General features: G+C 45.1%; 1 protein-coding gene across 1 annotated transcript in view; it reads left to right on the top strand.

Moving 5' to 3' along the window:
* The window catches only part of B4GALT1 (beta-1,4-galactosyltransferase 1), a 53,238-nt gene that overhangs the window by 11,075 nt on the left and 22,387 nt on the right, over positions 1 to 19,776 (top strand). Inside the window, exon 2 of the mRNA XM_026506378.4 lies at positions 19,000 to 19,235. Within this exon, the coding sequence (XP_026362163.1) occupies positions 19,000 to 19,235 (236 nt within the window). The remainder of the gene's footprint in view (positions 1 to 18,999; positions 19,236 to 19,776) is intronic.

Raw genomic sequence — 19,776 nt, 5'->3', positions numbered from 1 at the left:
ACCTACCCCAGGTCTCTTGAATCCACACCACTGGGAGCTGGGAGTGAGCGTTGCCACGTGTCAGGTGTGCCAGGATTCTGTGGTGCTCCGTAGCCTTCCCTTCACCAGGTGGACATTTTTTGCTTATGTCCTGGGGAGAGGCCATGATAGAATACAGATAATTGAATGGAGGGAGCATTGGATGTTTCATGGAGTCTCAGGGGGTGAGAAGAGATATGTTAAGAGGGGTGGTGGGGGAAGGGGGCAGCCTGGGGTGTCCAGTGACCTGAGCTTGGTGTGTTATTAGAAAAACTCAGGCAGAGGCCTGTAGATAGCCTGTCTTGTAAAGGAGAATAAGAAATATTGATCTGTAGTTCTTTTTTTTTCAGCTTTATTAAAGTATATTTAAGACTTATTTATTTGAGAGAGAGAGAGAGTGCATGCGCAAGCTGGAAGAGGGGCAGAGGGAGAGAGAGAGAGAGAGAATCCCAAAGCAGACTCTCCGCTGAGCGTGGAGCCCAAAGCAGGGCTCAATCCCAGGACCCTGAGATCGTGACCTGAGCCGAAATCAAGAGTCAGATGCTCAACTGACTGAGCCACCCAGGCGCCTCACAGCTTTATTAAGGTATAATTGACAAATAAATGAATTGTGGTTTTCTTTATGGTGATGTCTTTGTCAGATGTTGGTATCAAGGTAGTACTAATGAGCAGTACTACCCTCCTCTTCCAAATTTACGGAGAGCTTGTGAAGGATTTGCATTCCTCTTCAGATACCTGCTAGAGTTCACCAGTGAAGCCATCTGAGCCTGGGCGTTTCTTTGTGAGAAGCTGTTTGATTACGAATTCAGATTCTTGTTGCATGTCTATTCAGATTTTCTGTTGATTGTTCAGTCGTTTTGGTAGTTTGTGTCTTCCTAGGGATGTGTCTACCTCACCTAAGCCACCTAGTCTGTTAGCATACAGTTGTTCACAGTATTCCCCTGGGATCCTTTTTGTTTCTCTAAGGTTGGTAAGGGTGTTTCCTCTTTCATTCCTTTTTTTTTTTTTTTAAAGATTTTATTTATTTATCCGACAGAGATAGAGACAGCCAGCGAGGGAACACAAGCAGGGGGAGTGGGAGAGGAAGAAGCAGGTTCATAGTGGAGGAGCCTGATGTGGGGCTCGATCCCATAACGCCGGGATCACGCCCTGAGCCAAAGGCAGATGCTTAACCGCTGTGCCACCCAGGCGCCCCTCCTCTTTCATTCCTGATTTTGGTAATTGGAGTCTTCTCTCTTTTTTTTTTTTCTAGGCAGAAGTATGTCATTTTTGTTGATCTTTTCAAGGAACCAACTTTTGGTTCACCGATTTTCTCTCTTATTTTTCTGTTCTCTATTCCATTAATTTCTGCTCTAATCTTTATTATTTTGTTTGTATTTTTATTAGTTTGCTCCTCTTTTTCCAGTGTTTTAAGGTGGAAGATTAGGTTATTGATTTGAGATCTAAAGGCCATATACTTTTTTTTTTAAAGATTTTTATTTGTTTGATAGAGAAAGAGAGAGGGAGCATGAGTGGGGAGGCAGAGAGAGAGGGAGAAGCAGACTCCCCGCCGAGCAGGGAGGGTGATGCGGGGCTCCATCCCAGGATGCCGGGATCATGACCTGAGCCAAAGGTCAGGTCCAGGATAATCAAATGAGCCCCCCAGGTGCCCCTAAAGGCCATATACTTTTAACATTTTCATAGATGCTATCAAATTACTCTCTAATTTGTGCTCATCAACAGTGTTGGAGAAGTGCCTATTTCCCACATTTATACCAGTTAACAATCTTTTTACATTTGCCAATGTATGATCAAATGTGGTATCTTGTTTTAACTAGTTTCTTTGACTACTGATGACGATGAACAACTTTCATGTATTCATTACATTAGCCATTTGTATTTCTTCTGTAAATTACTTGTTAATATTTTTACCCATTTTTCTTTTTTTTTTAAAGATTTATTTATTTATTTGAGAGACAGAGAGAGAGAGAGAGTTCATGCACGTGTGTGAGCAGGGCAAGGGGCAGAGGGAGAGGGAAAGAGAGAATCTCCAGTAGTCTCCATGCTGAGAGCAGGGTCCGGCACAGGGCTTGATCTCACGACCCTGAGATCATGACCTGAGCTGAAGTCAAGAGTTGGACATTTAACCTCCTGAGCCATCCATTTTTCTATTAGTTTTAAAAATAGGTTTGGAGCAGCTTTTAACATTATGGATATTACTCTTTTATTATATATTGTTTATAGATATGGTCTGTCACCTATCTTTTAACTTTATCTCTGGTATCTTTGACCATACAGAAATTTCAAATTTTTATGTATTGAAATGTGTCTTTTCCATTATGGCTTCAAGTTGTTTTTGCACTCAGGAAGGTCTTCATCCCAAGATTATAAATTTTTTCTTTTGTATTCTCTTCTAAGCTAGTTCTTTAACATTTTAGTTCTGACAGCAAAAAATGAACAGAATCGCTGTTCAACCCTCATGTGTTGCAAGAAACCATTATCATACCCAAAAGGCCCTTTGAGGTCTCAGCCTCTTCCAAATCTATCACTGATGCTGGTAGATCAGAACAGAAATGTGAAATTTTAGCCACTTGTGATTATAGAGCTGTAATAGTCTGGAGGCTTTGAAGGGGTAGAGATTCAGGGGAAAAGGCAAAGAATATTTATTGAGTATCTGTTAGTGGTGAGCATTGTGATAGTACATACAGGTGACCCTTAAACAACATGGAGGTTAAGGGCACTGACCCCCCACCCCCTGTGCTGTTAAAATCCACGAATAACTTCTGACTCACCAAAACTCCTAATAGCCTGCTGTTGACCAGAAGCCCTACCGATAACATAAACAGTTGATCTACATGTATTTTGTATGTTCTTTGTATTATATACTGTATTCTTACCATAAAGTAAGCTAGAAAAGAAGATTGTTTGTGAAGAAAATCACAAGGAAAATACATTCACAGTACGATACTGTAAAAAACCCCTGTATAAGTGGACCCATGCAGTTCAAACCTGTGTTCAAGGATCAACTTTATATGCGTTACCTCGTTTACTGCCTAAAAAGAACACATTATTATCCCCACTCCTTAGAGGAGGAAATTGGAACTGACTGCATTTAAAGTGATCCTGATACCAGAAAGGTATTGTCAGGAACGTGTGACTGGCTGACTGCCCACATGGCCCATAGGGCAGCAGGCTCTCCATAGTTCAAGGTCTGGTTTTATTTTATTTTATTTTATTTTATTTTATTTTAATTTATTTTATTTTTTAAGATGTTATTTATTTGTCAGAGAGAGAGCGAGCGAGTGAGAGCACAAGCAGGGGGGGGGCAGCAGAGGCAGAGAGAGAAGTAAGTAGGCTTCCTGCTGAGCTAGGAGCCTGATGTGGGACTCGATCTCAGGACCCTGGGATCATGGCCCAACCTGAAGGCAGACGCTTAACCGCCTGAGCCACCCAGGCGTCCCCAAGGTCTGGTTTTAGACAGAGAGCGAATGTCTTTGTAAATAGCATTGAAGTTCCAGAAATTGAGTTAGGGCTCCAGAACTGATCAGAGGGGCAGCTGACTTGCTAATAAAATTCCCACGAAACTTATTTACATGCTGGGATGCTAAATTGCTGCTTTGCTGGGAAGATTAGAACTGTTGTCAGGTGGCTTAGAGTTCTCTGGCTGTTGGCAGTACTGCAAGAGAAGCCATAGTATAATCAGATCAGGCAGCTGGTAAGGCAGAAGTCAGAGCAGGGAAGGGAGTTGTACTGTAACGTTGGATGGTGTCTGGCTGTTGTGGCTCATGAACCCATCTCCACAGCACTGCAGACCTTTTTCAGGGACCAGGGTTTGGTCTAGTCGTCAGGGCTTTTTCTCCCTTGTACAGCTCTGGAAGGACACGTCCAGCTCCATCTCCATCACTCCCTTATTTGTTTCCTTCTGTACTTTCTTCCTTCTCTCTTTTCTTTCCATCCAGCCATCAGACTTTATTTCATGGCTATTATCATCATGGACTCTCCTGCCTTATTTTCTTTGTTCTTTTTTATTCTTATTCCCACTTCCATTTCCCAGCACCACCATGAGCAGCCATTCAAATGTGTTTACTGTGTATCCGTTTTTCTCTTGCCAAATTGGAGCTGCTGCTTTATATCTATATATCTATTTTTAATTAAAAATTAATTTTTTTAGGGGTGCCTGGGTGGCTCAGTCAGTTAAGCATCTGCCTTTGGCTCTGGTCATGATCCCAGGGTCCTGGGATCGAGCCCCACATCAGGCTGTCTGCTGCGTGGGGAGTCTGCCTCTTTTTCTCCTTCTGTCTGTGCTCTGCCTACTTGCCGTCGCTGTCTCTCTCTCTCTGTCAAATATATAAATAAAATCTATAAAAATGATTTTTTTTATATTAGCGTACAGTAAAACTGGCCTTTTTTGGTATATAGTTCTACTAATTGTAACACAGTGTATATTTGTATAACCATCACCACAATAAGGATTCAGAATAGTTTCATTCTATCAATCCAAAAAATCCCCCTTGAAATCACATTCTCCTCCCGCCCTTAACCCCTGGCAACCACTGATCTGTTCTCTATTACCAGTGTTGTATCTCTTTGAGAATGTTTTAAATATGTATCATATAGTATATGTACCTGTATTTTTTTTTTTAGTTTATTTGAATTCCAGTTAGTTAACATACAGTATTATATTAGTTTCAGGTGTACAATATAGTGATTAAACACTGCCATACATCACCCTGCGCTCATCATGACAAGTTCAGTCCTTAATCCCCATCCCCTATTTAACCCATCCCCCACTCACCTTCCCTCTGGTAACCATCAGTTTGTTCTCTATAGTTGAGAGTCTGTTTCTTGGTTTGCCTCTCTTTTTTCTCCCTTTGCTCATTTGTTTTGTTTCTTAAATTCCATGTATGAGTGAAATCATATGGTATTTGTCTTTCTCTGACTGACTTATTTCACTTAGCATAATACTCCCTCGCTCTATCCATGTCCTTGGAAATGGCAAGATTTCATTCTTTTTGATGGCTGAGTAATATTCTATTATGTATATATATCACATCTAATTTATTCATTTATCAATCGATGGACACTTTGGCTGTTTCCATAATTTAGCTATTGTAGATTATGCAGCTATAAATATCGGTTGCATGTATCCCTTTGAATTAGTATTTTTGTATTATTTGGGTAAATAACCAGCAGTGCAATTGCTGGATTGGAGGGTAGTCTGTTTTTAACTTTTTGAGGAACCTCCATACTGTTTTCCAGAGTGGCTGTACCAGTTTGAATTCCCACAAATAGGGCAAGAGGGTTTCCCTTTCTCCATATCCTTGCCAACACCCTTTTTTGGTGTGTTGTTGATTTTAGCCATTCTGACAGGTGTGAAGTGATATCTCATTGTCATTTTGATTTGTATTTCCCCAATGATGAATGATATTTAGCATCTTTTTATGTGCCTGTTGGCTGTACCTGTATTTTTAACTTATGTCAGTGGTATTATTTTATAGTTTATTCTGATTCTAATTTTTTTTTTACCCAGTTCTGTTTTTGTTTTAATTTTTTAAAAGCTTGGCCTAACTTCAGACTTATAGAAAAGTTGCTAGAATTATACAGAAAATTTCTGGATATCCTCTGGGTTCCCCTAAGCTCCCCTAAATTATACAGAGAATTTCTGGATATCCTCTGCATTCCCTTAAATTCCCCAAATGTTAACCTTTTACTATAGTTGCCTTTTTTTCTCTTCTTTCTCTCTATTCATGTATATATGTGTGTGATAGATTATGAACTATGCCCTTTTACCACTAAATATTCAACATGTATTTCCTAAAAACAATAATTTTTGTATAACCATAGTATAATGACCAAAATCAGGAAATCAACAAAAACAAATTCCTGTTATCTCATTGCAGACCTTATGAAGATTTTTGTCAGTTGTCCCCCAAGAATGTCCTTATTGAAGACCATGCATTGTATTCAGTGGTCATGTCTCTTTAGTCACTTAATCTGGAACAATGGCTGAGTCTTTCTTTTACATGATACTGACATTGTTGAAGAGTATAGGCCAGTTATTTTGTAGAAGGACCCTCAATTTGGGTCTGTCTGATGTTTCCTTGTGCTGAGGTTCAGGTTATACATTTCCGACAAGAATACCATTCAAGTGATTCTGAGTTCTTTTTAGTGCATCTTGTCTGGAGGCACCTGCTATCAATTCCTTTCTTACCAGCAATGTGAACTTTGATATTTCATTATGGTGGTGTTTGCTATTTCTCTGTTATGAAGTTTACTATTTTACCCCCTTTAATTAAGAAATATGTTATAGGAATTTGCTTGAGATTATGTAAATATCTGGTTATTCCTCTAACATCCACTTTTTCTTAACATCTATTGATGATTCTTTCCTGAATCAGTTCCTAATATGGTGGTTGGTGATCCCATTCTATCATTCCTTATGTGTTTATTAGTTGGTATTTTCCTGTAAGGAAGGGCTTTCCCTTCTCTCCTTTTAATTCATATATCAGTATAGACTTATGGATTCTTACTTTATTCAATAGCTCATAATCCTTTACTATCATTATTTTGTTGGTCAGATTGTCGCAGATGTGGTCAGTGAGATCCCCTTCAGACTGGCTCCTGTGTCTTTTTGACATATCCTGTCATTCTTTGAGCACTTTCTTTTAGGCACAGCAAGATGATCTAGGCTCCTCTTGTTCATTCCGTGACTCAGCCCTGGAATCAGCAACCTCTCCAACAAGCTCTAGTTCTTTTTAGTAGGGAATGGTATTTAGAAACCAAGAACTAGGTCCCAGGCATTTGCTCTTGTTTTTGTTTTTGTTTTGTTTTGTTAAGATTTATTTATTTATTCATTTCTGTGTGAGAGAGAATGCACGGGCATGTCCCCACAAGAGTGGGTGGAGGGGCAGAGGGAGAGGAGAGAATCCCAAGCAGACTCCCCACTAAGCGGGGAGTCCCATGCGGAGTCTGTCCCAGGACGCCTAGATCATGACCTGAGCCAAAACCAAGAGTCGGATGCTTAACCAACTGAGCCACCCAGGTGCCCCTCACCCTTGTTTTTAAGGTCCGTCCATGTTGCTATGTGTACACCTAGTGTCCATGGTGTTCCTCCCAATTTTTCTTTCCCCCATAAAGATAGATTCCCACACTACCTCCCAACACTCTCTTCACAAATTCTTCTGTAAGGAACAGCCTTCTACATGTCCTTGATGGACCTGTGGCTGTATATTTGTATTGATGTGGGAGTGCCAGATAACCCCTCCAGAATGACCGCCCATCATTTACATTTCCACCGGTAGAGCATGGGGGTCTCTGTACTTCCAACAAATACTTGGCATTAACCAGCTTCCTAATTTTTGGCCAAGTGAATCTATATGCTGGGTTAGGTCTTGTTGTAACTTGCCTTTCTCTGATGACAAATGCTCATATGCTCAATGGCTTTTGGGTTTCTTCTTTGGTAAATTGCTTACTCATGATAATCATTTGCCTGTTTTTTTCAGTGGGGTCCTTACATTTTTCTTGATGATATGCAGGAGTTCCTTATATATCCTAGATATTGATCCCTTGCTGGTCCCAAAAATTGCAGATTCTGGATATGAATCTGTCATCTATCTCTTCATTTGCCTGTGCTACCTTTTATTTTTTTTTGAATATAGACCCTTTGTTTCCTTTTTGTGCAGTCTCTCACCAGCACTTTTTTTTCTATAACCATGTTAATACCCTTTGTTCCTCCACATTTTGGTTGTGGTATATAGCTGAACTCAGCTGATTCTCTTCAACAAATGGTCTATCTTTACGATGACTTAGCCTTTTACTGAGTTGTATTAAGAATGACTTTACCTCGTAGAGTGTGAGGCCTGCGTGGAAGTATTAGTCATATATACAAAACAAAACAAAAACAAAAACAAACACAACGGCAAATGCCTGGGACCCAGTTCTTGGTTTCTAAATACCATTATCTACTAAAAAGAACTAGAGCTTGTTGGAGAAGTTGCTGATTCCAGGGCTGAGTCGTATATCAACAGATATATGCTGTGGGCCTCCTCTGTGTTAGGCACTATGCTATCACTGAAAAAGTTCAGAGGTTATGAAACCTGCCTGTGGCTTTTCAGAGGTAGAGCAGGGATTTGAGCCTCTTCCTACCATATGGCTTCCCTCAGAAACTGAATTTGGTTCCTGTACACCTGTGTGTCAGATTTTTGTATCTTATTTAACAAATGGCCTAGGAAGGTGCAGAGCAAAGTGTTCTCCCCCAGCATCCGGAGGAGGGGAAAGTAATCAGGAGAGGAATGATGGCAGATGTGGCTTCTGCCATTGTAGGCCCGGAGTCCTCAAGTGGCTGGCTCTGTGCTACCTGCTGGGGACTGGTGACTGGCTCCGGGCTAACAGCAGAGGTCCCAAAGGAGGCAGGAGGATGACCTCAGTCTGGAGGGGCAGGCTGTAAAATAAAACACCAGGCCTAAATCATTCTAAACCTTTCTGAGAAGCTCATCTCTTCTCTTGCAGAAGTGTTCTATTTCTAAGATGAGAGAGCTGTCCCAAGATCTTCCTGGAGCTAACAGAATTTCCAGGCAAGTTGGCTTCCCAAGCCTTTCCTGGTAGTGGTAACTGTGGGCAGGAACACTTTCCAGAATTTCCACAAATTCCAGCGGAGGGAGGGAGGCAGGGAGGGAGGGAAGCCAAAGGCAGAAGAGCTGAGTGAGGAGGAAATCTGCCTTTGGACCAGGACCAAACAAAACAGAAATTCCTCCTGGCACGGATTTTCCCTGGAGGACAACACTGGGAAACCTGTTTACTGGGCTTTAAAAGCCAGCACAGTTTCTCGACCTCAGGGCCTTGAATCTCTGTGGTTTCACTATGGGTAGAAACTTTCTCCTCGGGTCACTCCAGGACAGAAGTGTACCGTCACACCTCCAGTTCCGGGGCCTCCCTGAGGTTTCCCAGTGCTCTTTCCTTGCTTCTCCTACCCCACTAAATTCCAGAGCCATGGCCATGTCTGGTATAGAAATGTGCTTGAGAAGGGTTTTGATCAATCAAATCAAGTAGATTCACTCTTACACCACTTTGGATCCGTTGGTGGCTCCCTGGGATCCTAGATTAAGAAGGATTCTGAGACTGTCTCGGTGGGCACAGCAGAGAGAGGGTAGAGGGACATGTGTGCTGCGATATGCTGTCCACTGTGTAGCTGCATCCAGGAACATCAGAACCCTAAAGGATTAATGAGGGGAAGATAAGGATGACTTTCTTTTTTTAATGATAAAAAGCACTTTTATTATTGCTTGGTAAAGACAAGCCTTCCCTTGATGCAAGGTAAAATCCTGGATGGACCCCTGACTTTTCTGGTCACTCTCAGGTAGTTGTAAAGTTTTATAGATACCGTAAGTGATGGTGACTTTTTTTTAAACAACAACTTTATTGAGGTACCATTTGCATATCATACATAAAAAACACCTACTTTCAGTGTGTCATTCAGTTATTTTCAGTAACTTGACAGAGCTATGAATCCATCACCACAATCTAGTTTGAGATATTTCCATCACCCAGTAAGACCCCTTGAACCCATTTATACTTTATCTCCTTTCTATGTTTTTTTTAAAAGACTTTTTATTTATTTGAGAGAAATGAAAAAGAGGGAGGAGCAGAGGGCGAGGGAGAAGCAGACTCTCTACTGAGCAGGGAGCCCAACATGGGGCTCGATTCCTAGGACCCTGAGACTGTGACCCGAGCCAAATGCAGACATTTAACCAACTGAGCCACCCAGGCACTGCCCCTTTTTCAAATTAATTAACTGATTTGACAGAGAGAGCATAAGCAGGGGGAGCAGCAGGCAGAGGGAGAGGGAGAAGCAGGCTCCTGTTGAGACCGGAGCCAGATGTGGGGCTCCATCCCAGGACCCTGAGATCATGACCTGATCCACACTTAACTGACTGTACCACCCAGACGCCCTTAATCTCCTTTCTAAACCCTGGCTCCAGGCAACCAGTTTTGTCTCTATATATTAGCCTTTTATGGACATTTACCTTTTTAACTAGGGCCTTTACCTGGAATTTTTGACGTTCTCTTAAGGATGGCCTTTTTTGCCAATCCAGGAGTATCCTTAAGAAAGTGTCAGTCCCTCTGTTCTTCATTTTCCCTCATGTGCAGCCCTGGGGCTGAAACATAATCCTTTAAAAAAATGTTTTTTCTATCTTTTTGTTTGTTTTTTCCTCTCTTATTTTATTTTATTTTTTTTTATTTTTATTTTTTTTAAAGATTTTATTTATTTATTCGACAGAGATAGAGACAGCCAGCGAGAGAGGGAACACAAGCAGGGGGAGTGGGAGAGGAAGAAGCAGGCTCATAGCGGAGGAGCCTGATGTGGGGCTCGATCCCATGACGCCGGGATCACGCCCTGAGCCGAAGGCAGACGCTTAACCGCTGTGCCACCCAGGCGCCCCTTATTTTATTTTTTTAAAAGGTTTTATTTATTTATTTGACAGAGAGAGAGAGAGAGCACAAGCAGGGGGAGGGGCCGTGGGAGAGGGAGAAGCAGGCTTCCCTCTGAGCAGAGTGCCCAATGCAGGGCTCTATCCCAGGACCCTGGGATCCTGACCTGAGCTGAGGGATCATGACCTGAGCCTAAAGCAGACACTTAACTGACTGAGCCACCTAGGTGCCCTATTTTATTTTACTTTTTTAGACTCTATGTGGGGCTTGAACTCAAAACTCTGAAATCAACAGTTGCATGCTATACCATCTCAGCCAGCCCGGTACCCCTGAAACATAATTCTTAAGGTCCCTCCAGCCCTGATCAGCCAGGACTCTTCGGGGTTCTGGTTTGAGGTAGATCTGGACCCCTCAAGGTGGTGGAATCTGACTTTGGCTTTGTTCCCTTGGGTTTAGGCCTGGTACTCTTGTTGACAGAATCCTAGACTGAGTGACCACTCAAGGCTTTTCTGGTGATCTCATGACCCATGTCAGACTAAGTTTTGGGGTTATTCTCTCAAGGAACAAATGGTATTTGGTGAAGAGCCTGTTTCATGTGGCTGTGTGACGTTTAGATGAGGAAATGCAGTGTTTTCATTAGGTTAGGCTGTCCACTGCCACAAAGACTCAAATTATAGGCCTAGAACCTGGAGGAAACTCATTTTAAAATTGAGGATCGGGGCTGTGCCTCTAGATCCCAAATCATTTGCTGTACCTGGATACGAAAAGGCGTATTTAGGGACACCTGGGTGGCTCAGTGAGTTAAGCATCTGCCTTCGGCTCAGGTTGTAATCCCAGGGTCCTGGGATTGAGTCCTGCATCGGGCTCCTTGCTCAGTGGGAGAGCCTGCTTCTCCCTCTCCCTGCCGCTCCTCCTGCTTGGGTTCTCTCTCTTTCTCTCTAATAAATAAATGAAATCTTAAAAAAAAAAAAAAGGCATATTTAGGGCCTAGGAAGGAGAGTGTTTTGGGGCTTGGTTACCTTAGTCATAGATGTGTAATTAGGACAACAATCTAGATTCTCAAACATCAAACGCCAGGCGATTCCCTGCCCTGTTAAGTTCTGCTTCTTAACCCATAGTTGAACAAGTGCTGTGTGTCAACATACGTTTGTGGATTCTACTCCACCAGAAACTGCCCCAAGGACAGAAAGGAATAGGATACAACCCTTGCTCCTCAAGGAGTGGAGGGTTTGATGGAGGGAGCAGGTAGATGGACTGGCGCCCTCACCCTGAAGGGCTCTAATGTAGGCTTGCAAAGTTTGTAATGTTGGTTTGTAAACTTTTCGTGGAGTTTCTTCCGGCATGCAGAGTGGGGACTGATTCGTCCCAGGGGCGCAGGGAAAGGTTTGAAGAGGGGACGACATTTGGTTTGAACTTTGAAGGATTGTTACCTTACCTTTTTCACAAAGGTTTTCGATGTAGCTTATAAGGATACATGCTGTAAAGAGAACAGATATAAATAAAATCAGAAAAAGAGAAAATGTGACTTAGAAAGTCAAAGACTGGGGAAGAGTTAAAATGTTGATATTCATACCTTATGGCCCAACATACTTGCTGCATCTGTTCCTTTGCAAAAGCCAAAAGTGAAACATATTCCATATTCTGAGTATTGTCAGAGAGCAGAAGTGTCCAGTAGCTCCTGAGTGTAGATTGTTTTTCTTGGTACCCACTCTTTTTTTAACTTTTATTTATTTTATTTAAAAAAAAATTTTAGAGAGTGATGGAGTGAGAGAAAGCATGCTTGTGTGCGTGCGCGCGTGCGCGCACACACACACACACACACACACACACACGCAAGTGGGAGCGGGGGGAGGGGGAGAGGGAGAAGGGGAGAGAAAGAATCCTCAAGCAGACTCCACGCTGAAGGCAGAGCCCAATGTGCGGTGATCTCACAACCATGAGATCATGACCTGAGCTGAAATCAGGAGTCAGACACCCAACCGACTGAACCACCCGGGCACCCCTCTTGGTACCCACTCTTAAAGAGCTTCTTGGGGGTGGGAGGGAGGTGGTGGTTAATGAATGAACCTATAAACCACCATTTCTCAAAGTCCGGGGACCCACATTAAAGTTATCTAAAGTGCTTGTTAAAATGCAGAACCCTGGACCTCATTCCCAAACCTACCAAATGGAGAGCTCTGGGGAGTAGGAGCCAGGAATCTGCAGTTTTATGTGCTTTCCCAAATGATTGCTGTTGCACTCCACAGTTTGAGCCTCTGCAATAGAAGGACACCTCACCAGCATTTTGAAAGCCAGCGCGTAGCAAATAAGAGTACTTGGCCTTGGGGTGCCTGGCTGGCTCAGTTGGAAGAGCATGTGACTCTTGATCTCAGGGTCGTGAGCCCCACGCTGGGTGTAGAGATTACTAAAAAAAAAAAAAACTTTAAAAATAAACTTAAAAAAAAATGAGTGGTTGGCCTTTGAAGATTGGGTAGGAATTTAATGGGGGAGAGAGCAGAGTGCAAGAAAGGGGTTTCACTGACATGGATGGTTCCTTGGTGGCCAGGTCACTTTCAGGTGATATTTTGGAAGACCTACAAAGTGTGGCAGTTCAGGTACATGGCAGGGCCACTTCTAAGCACAGATAGAGGAGTAACGGATGCCACTGTTCTCGATTAGTCTGGCTTCCTGTTGGCCACCTGGGCTCTGCTCTGCAGACCTCCTCTGCCAGGCTTTTTTATTTTTTGAGCAAATACTTTGTTTTTTTCTGTGCCCCCAAATGCAGGGTTCTGAGACCACAAATGTGTTCTGCTTCCTGTTGAAAAAGCATTTCCGTCCCTGGGGTCTAATAGTGGCTTGGATGGTGAGCTGGCAGAAAGAACAGTGGGTGTCGAAATTGTGTTGAGTGTATGGTTTGCTTAAGACATATCAAGTCAGCATTAGCACTAGATTATTCCTCTTTTCTGGTCACTGAATTGTATGTTTTGAAAATCTTTATTTTGGAAGGCACTTGCTTATTGGGCAGGGGACGAAAGAGAGGGTCACACTTCCCGTCCTTGGGTTATATTTTAAAATAGTTATTGTTTAATTTTAGAGATAGACCCAAAGATATAAAGAAAAATACCATGAACATCTGGTTTAAGAAATAAATTATTGCTAATACTTTTGAAGACTTTGTGAGCTAGATTTTAAAATTTAATGAGTAATGGTTAACATGAGACTTGAGAAGTCCCTTCTGGTGGCTCTCTGTCCCCTGCTCTTACGTCAGGTTTCCTTGAAGTGTATCGAAAGCCTCTTGGTTGCTTGTATCAGTAGCAGGTAAGCAGGGAGAAGAGCTGTGTGCTGTCCACTCAGGTAAGAGTTGTTGGTGTACTCTGTGTCCACGGCAGCCAAATGGGCACGCCTCTTGCATGATGAGTCCTCTCTGAGAGGAGCTGCTTCTGTGCAAAGCTTTCCTTGACTCTCTTCTCTGGCACCAGAGTTGACACCCCTTCCTTTGTGCCATTTCAGCTGTTCTCACCACTGCCATCCTCACCCTTGTTTGCTGGTCTCCCTCCCCTCCAAGAGCAAAGAATTCTTCTTAACCCAGCCCTGCTGCTGCCTGCCTGGCACGAAGCAGCCTGGCCCGGTGCAGTAGATGTGCTTCTCATTTCTAGTCTGAGGTGCCACAAGGAGCACCGTGAGTTCATGGGACCACTGCAGACAGCTGTCACCTCAAGCCTGTGGGTTAGGTAGGACTGGCTTCCAGTGCATACCTGGCCTGCAGGAGAATGGTACAGAGACAAATGGCCTACCGAAATGAGCACTGTGGTTGAGGGGCAGATAGTTTGAAGAGGTGCTATGTCACACCATCGGGGCTGAGGCCTGGCCAAGGAAGACATGCCCGCATCCCAACTTGAGAACCACAGAGCTATGGGCACTGCCTAGTCTCACAGTTCCCATGTGTTTGAGTTTCATTACCCAGGAAAGTTTCAAAAGAAACTTAGGGGCCGGATCCTTGGCTGTCGAGTACGGATTTTTTACAAATTAAATTTAAAATAAATCAATTCAGTCTCAAAATCCACCACGCTCATTTCATATAAGGACATTTTAACTCTTAGAGTAGGAAGCCCTTGCCTTTGGAAGAAAAGGCATTCCAATACATTGATTACACTTAGCTTAATGAAGAACAATGTACATTGTCTTTACTTTTACCATCTTGTGGCCGCCTGGTGAAACATTGTCACGACCCAGCATGAAGTCAGAGATTGTATCTTGAACCACTGGCCAGTCAGCTGGGAAGTGGTGACTCGATGTTCCAGCCTGTTTTGCTGAGGATAGAGGAATGAACTAGTGGCTCAGCCAGCATGAAAGTGAGGCAGGGAGTCCGTGCTGGGTTGGCTCTAGATTAGCCGGGCTTTGATGGAGGGGCATGTGTGTGTTTGGGTTTGCCGTGCCGGGCAAGGGAGCGGTGGAATTTGTCTGAGTTGAGCTCACACATTGAAGTTATTGAGCGCCTTACACGCAAGGCCGTGACCTGGACTCCCAGCCGAGAGGCCCACGTGGCGGGGCTTTAGCCGGGGGAGCCGAGGACAGGCTCACATCTGCTCAGCTGCTTACGTAACCCTGCTTCCAGCTCCCAGAGCCAAGAAAACACACAAGCCAGCCCAGCGGGGCCCAGGGCCTGTGGTAGCAGACGCCATGCGCCACACAGCAAGGGAGCCTTGGCTCCGCGCGAGGACTGTCATGAAGCCCTCAGCCCTCTGCTTCCTCCCCTCGCCCCTCTCCGAGGCCCCTGGCAGTGGCTCTGAGATCTGATAGCAGTTCGTTGTGATTCTGGGCAGAGCTGGTCACTGCCCTCCTGGAGTCTGAGCTCTCTGGATTTTCTCATTGAGACAGAGCCAGGCACGCCGTAGAGGACGGCCCCTGCAGCATGGCAGGGGGTGTGCAGGGCGCTCAGGGAGGCCTCCTGACTGGCACGGGACCCAGGAGGCATTTGGCTCCAGGTCTGCAGCCGCCGCTGACTGCTGAGGGCTGACCAATCTCAGGCGTGAGCCACAGGGCTCTCAGAGCTGTGGAGGCTTCAGAGAAAGCAGGTGGGGAAAGAATTGCCACGGATAGCAGGATTGGGTGCTCTGGATGTGTCGCAGACATGATGGGGGTTGTGAGAAGGGCCCAGAGAGGAGCAGGAGAGTGAGAAGAGGCTGTTCAGTAATAAAGCCCTGCATGAAGCTGTTGGAGGAGTGAGTCCCTTAGATGGCTGTAAACCAGGGTAGTTTCCCTTAAGCTCTGTCACACCCTCAACCGGGAGCTCCTTGAAGTCGCGAACTGTCTTGACTATTCTGTCGCCTCCCCTCCCCCACAGCGCACACAATCTGGCACATAGTAGGTGCCAGAAAGGACTGATTAAAACCAATTGGAAGTGGCTTTGACACATACCATAGGAAAAATTGGCGTTAAACTCTTCAGAGAAGAGTCTGGTTTGGCACTTGAGTAGGCTCCCATGGATTGTCACATGCTCTTGATGCCTCCTGTGTGTTGAGCGAGTGTGCTGGGTTTGGGGAAGGGGAGAGGGAATAGAAGATGGACCACCTAGGTTATCGGCTCCCAGAATCGGGTGGACAGTGGTGTCAGTTGCCGAGGAAACTGTGGAGCAGAGGCAGGTTTGGCCATAGGTGATGATGGGGGGGGTGGGGGGTGGTTGAATAAGAGTTCATTTGGTGCCAGTTGGATTCCAGTCCCTGCAGCCTCCAGATGGGGAAACCAGTATCCTGAGAGTGGGTGGCACTTGCCTAAAGATCATCCAGCAAGTCACTGGTGGAGCTGAACCAGGGCCCAGGCAGCCTTTCTCCTGTCTAGGAAACTACCTTAGGACCGCCTTTTTGGACCCCCGAAACAGGCAAAACTAAGATGCTTTCCAGCCCGCAGGTGTCTGCTCTTGGGAGGTGGGGCAGAGCAAGTGTGAATTCCTGTCTTCTGGGTTGGTTTCAGAAGATATGAGCAAGCTGGTAGGGTGACAGTCCAACCCCTCTTGGGTTCCCGAAAATGGAGTTATGTTTAGCAGCATCTTCAGAACCAGAGGTGGGGTGGGGCTCCAGGGAGGTGGAGGGTATCGCAGATGTTCTGGGGCCCTCTGAGGTGCGAAGAGCCCAGTGACGATCTTCTTTTCATGTTTTTCACAAGTGCACTGGGCTGTAGGGCCTCCCAGAAGCTTTGCTGGGGTCGAGCAGCCCAGGCCTCGTGGACCTTATGGGGAAGGGCTACCTCCATGAAAGCCCCAAAGCTCGTGAAGATGAGAGATCCAGCTCCCCATTGCCCAGTCACCCGGGCTCCTTGTGATTTACCTACATCCTTCCCCAGATTGGCCAGGTCATTCCCTAGGGGAGCGGTGGCCTGAGATTCCATATTTTTCACCAATTGCCTCACATTTTGATGATGAGTTTGAGAAAAACGGGTTCAGGTGACCCCTTACTTAGTCCTGGAGCACAGTACCCACTCACCTGAGGGCACCCTGAGAAGTTGGAACTGGGTCAGTTGTGTGAGGGACTGATCTGTGAGGCCTCGGTACCCCCGCGCCAGGGCATCTGCTGTCTGAGCTCTGGTAACGAAGAGGGCAAAAGGACAAAGCCAGATAGGGGCTTTATTAATTTTAAGATTTCGGTCCGTCTTTTAATGCAAAAGTCTGTTGTTAGAGGAAAGAAGGAAGGGCATTTCTGGCAAAGAGTAAAGTGTGGACATAGGCATGGTTTATGGGGATGGGGAGGGAGGTAGAGCTGGCTGAGGGGCCTTGTTGCCAAGCTAAGAGGTTTGGCCTTACTTGTCAAAGACTACACTGCCTGTGAGCCATCAGAAGTTTTTTTTAAGCAGGAAAGTGATATGATCAGATCTGCGTCTCAGAAGAAAATAAATGGATGGGAATAGGTCCGATGATGATGGAACTGAGTCAGCATTGGAGGGAGGGAAGGTGTTTCAGGTGAACTTGCTCCCAGTTTGTGGTCAGCATTCTCACCTCTATTCCGTAGTTGCTTTTGTTCTTGTGGCTAGTTGGCTTCACAGGTGAAGCTCGTTACGCTAGATTAACAGTTCTCAAAATGTGTTCCCTAGTCGAATGGTTCTATGGCCAAGTAAGTTTGGGAAATGGTGGGTTATATAAAGTGAAGGGGGTTTCTTGACTGCACAACTTCTCAGAGCCTTTGGTGTGCCTTTCCAGAGGCAAGATTTCGTTGCTTATTTGACCAGGGGACATGTTCTTCCATTGAGTGTCCTACTGGAATTATTGTTTTCTGGAACCTACTTTGAGAAAGTCTGGCCTACAGGGAATACTGGGGCTCTGGGTTTGAGGTTTTGTTTTGTTTTGTTTTTAAGATTTTATTTATTTATTTGAGAGAGAGCGAGAGCAAGAGAGAGAGAGAGAAAGAACACAAGTAAGGGGGGAGGGGCAGAGGGAGAAGAAGCAGACTCCCCACTGAGCAGGGAGCCCAACTCAGGACTCGATCCCAGGACCCCAGGATCATGACCTGAGCCAAAGGCAGATGCCTAGCTGACTGAGCCACCCAGGCGCCCTGGGTTTGCGTATTGACTCTGTCCCCAGTTTCTTGTGTATTCCTGGGCCTGTCTTCCCTGCCCTCACCTTGTACGCCACATGAGGGGCTGTCCCCAGCTGAGGAGTGCAGTTCTCTCCTAGCTCCACCTTAGGAAACAAGCACTTGCATGTCTGTATCTGGATCTTGACCTTGGCCTCTCCCACTACTCAGCTTATCACTACCTCAGAATCCACCATCCACGTCTCATCGATTTTACTTCCAAGCCAAGAGCTCTCTTACTAAGTTATTTCTCTTATCTGGAGCTGTATTCTTCCAGGCTAGAAACTTGGGGGTCCTCTCTGACTTTTTCTGCCTTCTTTGTCCCCTTTGTTACTCCATCACCTACGTTTACGAAACATTCTTCTTCGATGTTCTTTTCAGCTGTCTCTCCTCTCTGTTTCCCCGTAGTCTGCTCTGGGTCTCAGTTCCTCCAGTCCCTACCCCTGGAGTTTTTTTTTAAATCTGTGCATCAGGTGCCTTCCTGAGACATGGGTTACTCATACCACTCCTTGCTACCTTCTGATTTGAGGCAGATTTCCACAACACCACCCTCCCCAACACACGCGCACGCACGCGCGCGCGCACACACACACACACACACACACACACACTCACCCCTTCTCCCAACTAGGCTAGGTTCAGAGAGTTGATTTGTGCAGGGCCACACAGCTGGGAGGTGGCAAAGTTAGGTCTCAACCTCATGATTTCTGAGAAAGTACTTTCTCATCCATTTTCTCTGATCCTTACAACAACCTTTCAGGAAGTCTGAGCAGCAATCACTCCATTTCCAGTTAGAGCTGAGAAACCTAGAATCTCAGAGGCGTGGGTCCTGGGCAGATGAGCACTTCATAGGGTGACCACCTGTCTGGCTTTGCCTGGTGTGAGGGGTTTCCTGGGATGGTTGGTCGTGCTAGTGCTGGACGTAAGTGCCTTTTTCATAGCCACACTGCCTCCCAGGAGGATGTGTCTCCTGAGGTTGTGGTTTGGGGGAACCCTGTAGCCTGCTAACTTCTCCTTCCTTCCACCTCTCTAGTCGGCCCCATGGTGATCGAGTTTAACATGCCTGTGGACCTGAAGCTTGTGGAGAAACAGAACCCAGAGGTGAAGGTGGGCGGCCGCTATACCCCCAAGAACTGCATCTCTCCCCACAAGGTGGCCATCATTATTCCATTCCGTAACCGGCAGGAACACCTCAAGTACTGGCTGTATTACTTGCACCCAATCCTACAGCGTCAGCAGTTAGACTACGGCATCTATGTTGTCAACCAGGTGAGGTCTGGGAAGATGGAGTGAGGGAGGGAGTGTGTGTATGTTTGCGCACATGTGCGCACATACACACACACAAATATGTGAGTAATGAGGGGTAAGAGAAAGAACATGATACTAGACGTGTGGCATTTTATAACCCCACCGCCATCACCCTTCTTAAGCAATGCAGATAAGCTATATGCCATACAACTTGCTTGCTTGTTGCTGTCTGCTCTTTAAGCAAGAGTAATTGCTGGGGTATTTTGTCTTCTTTTTGCAGCAGGTGCCCTTCCCGCAAAATTGAGAGGAAAATGACAATCCTAATTCTCCCAAAGTAAAGCACTGATTATTTCCTATCTTTGGGTAGCTGTGTATTTTCCTTTATTACACACACACACACACACACACACACACACACACACACACCCATTTAAATGTCAGAGTTTTAGGCAGCTTCAAAAGTATCCGGTCTAACTGTATCTTCTGGGACACCTATGGGAGATAGCACCCTTAGATCATGCCAGCCCCTAGCAAAATGGCTGGGAAAGTCCGATTCGTAGGC

Source organism: Ursus arctos, unplaced genomic scaffold (assembly GCF_023065955.2).
Source record: "Ursus arctos isolate Adak ecotype North America unplaced genomic scaffold, UrsArc2.0 scaffold_18, whole genome shotgun sequence".
NCBI lineage: Eukaryota > Metazoa > Chordata > Mammalia > Carnivora > Ursidae > Ursus > Ursus arctos.
This window is presented reverse-complemented; position numbering and strand designations above follow the sequence as displayed.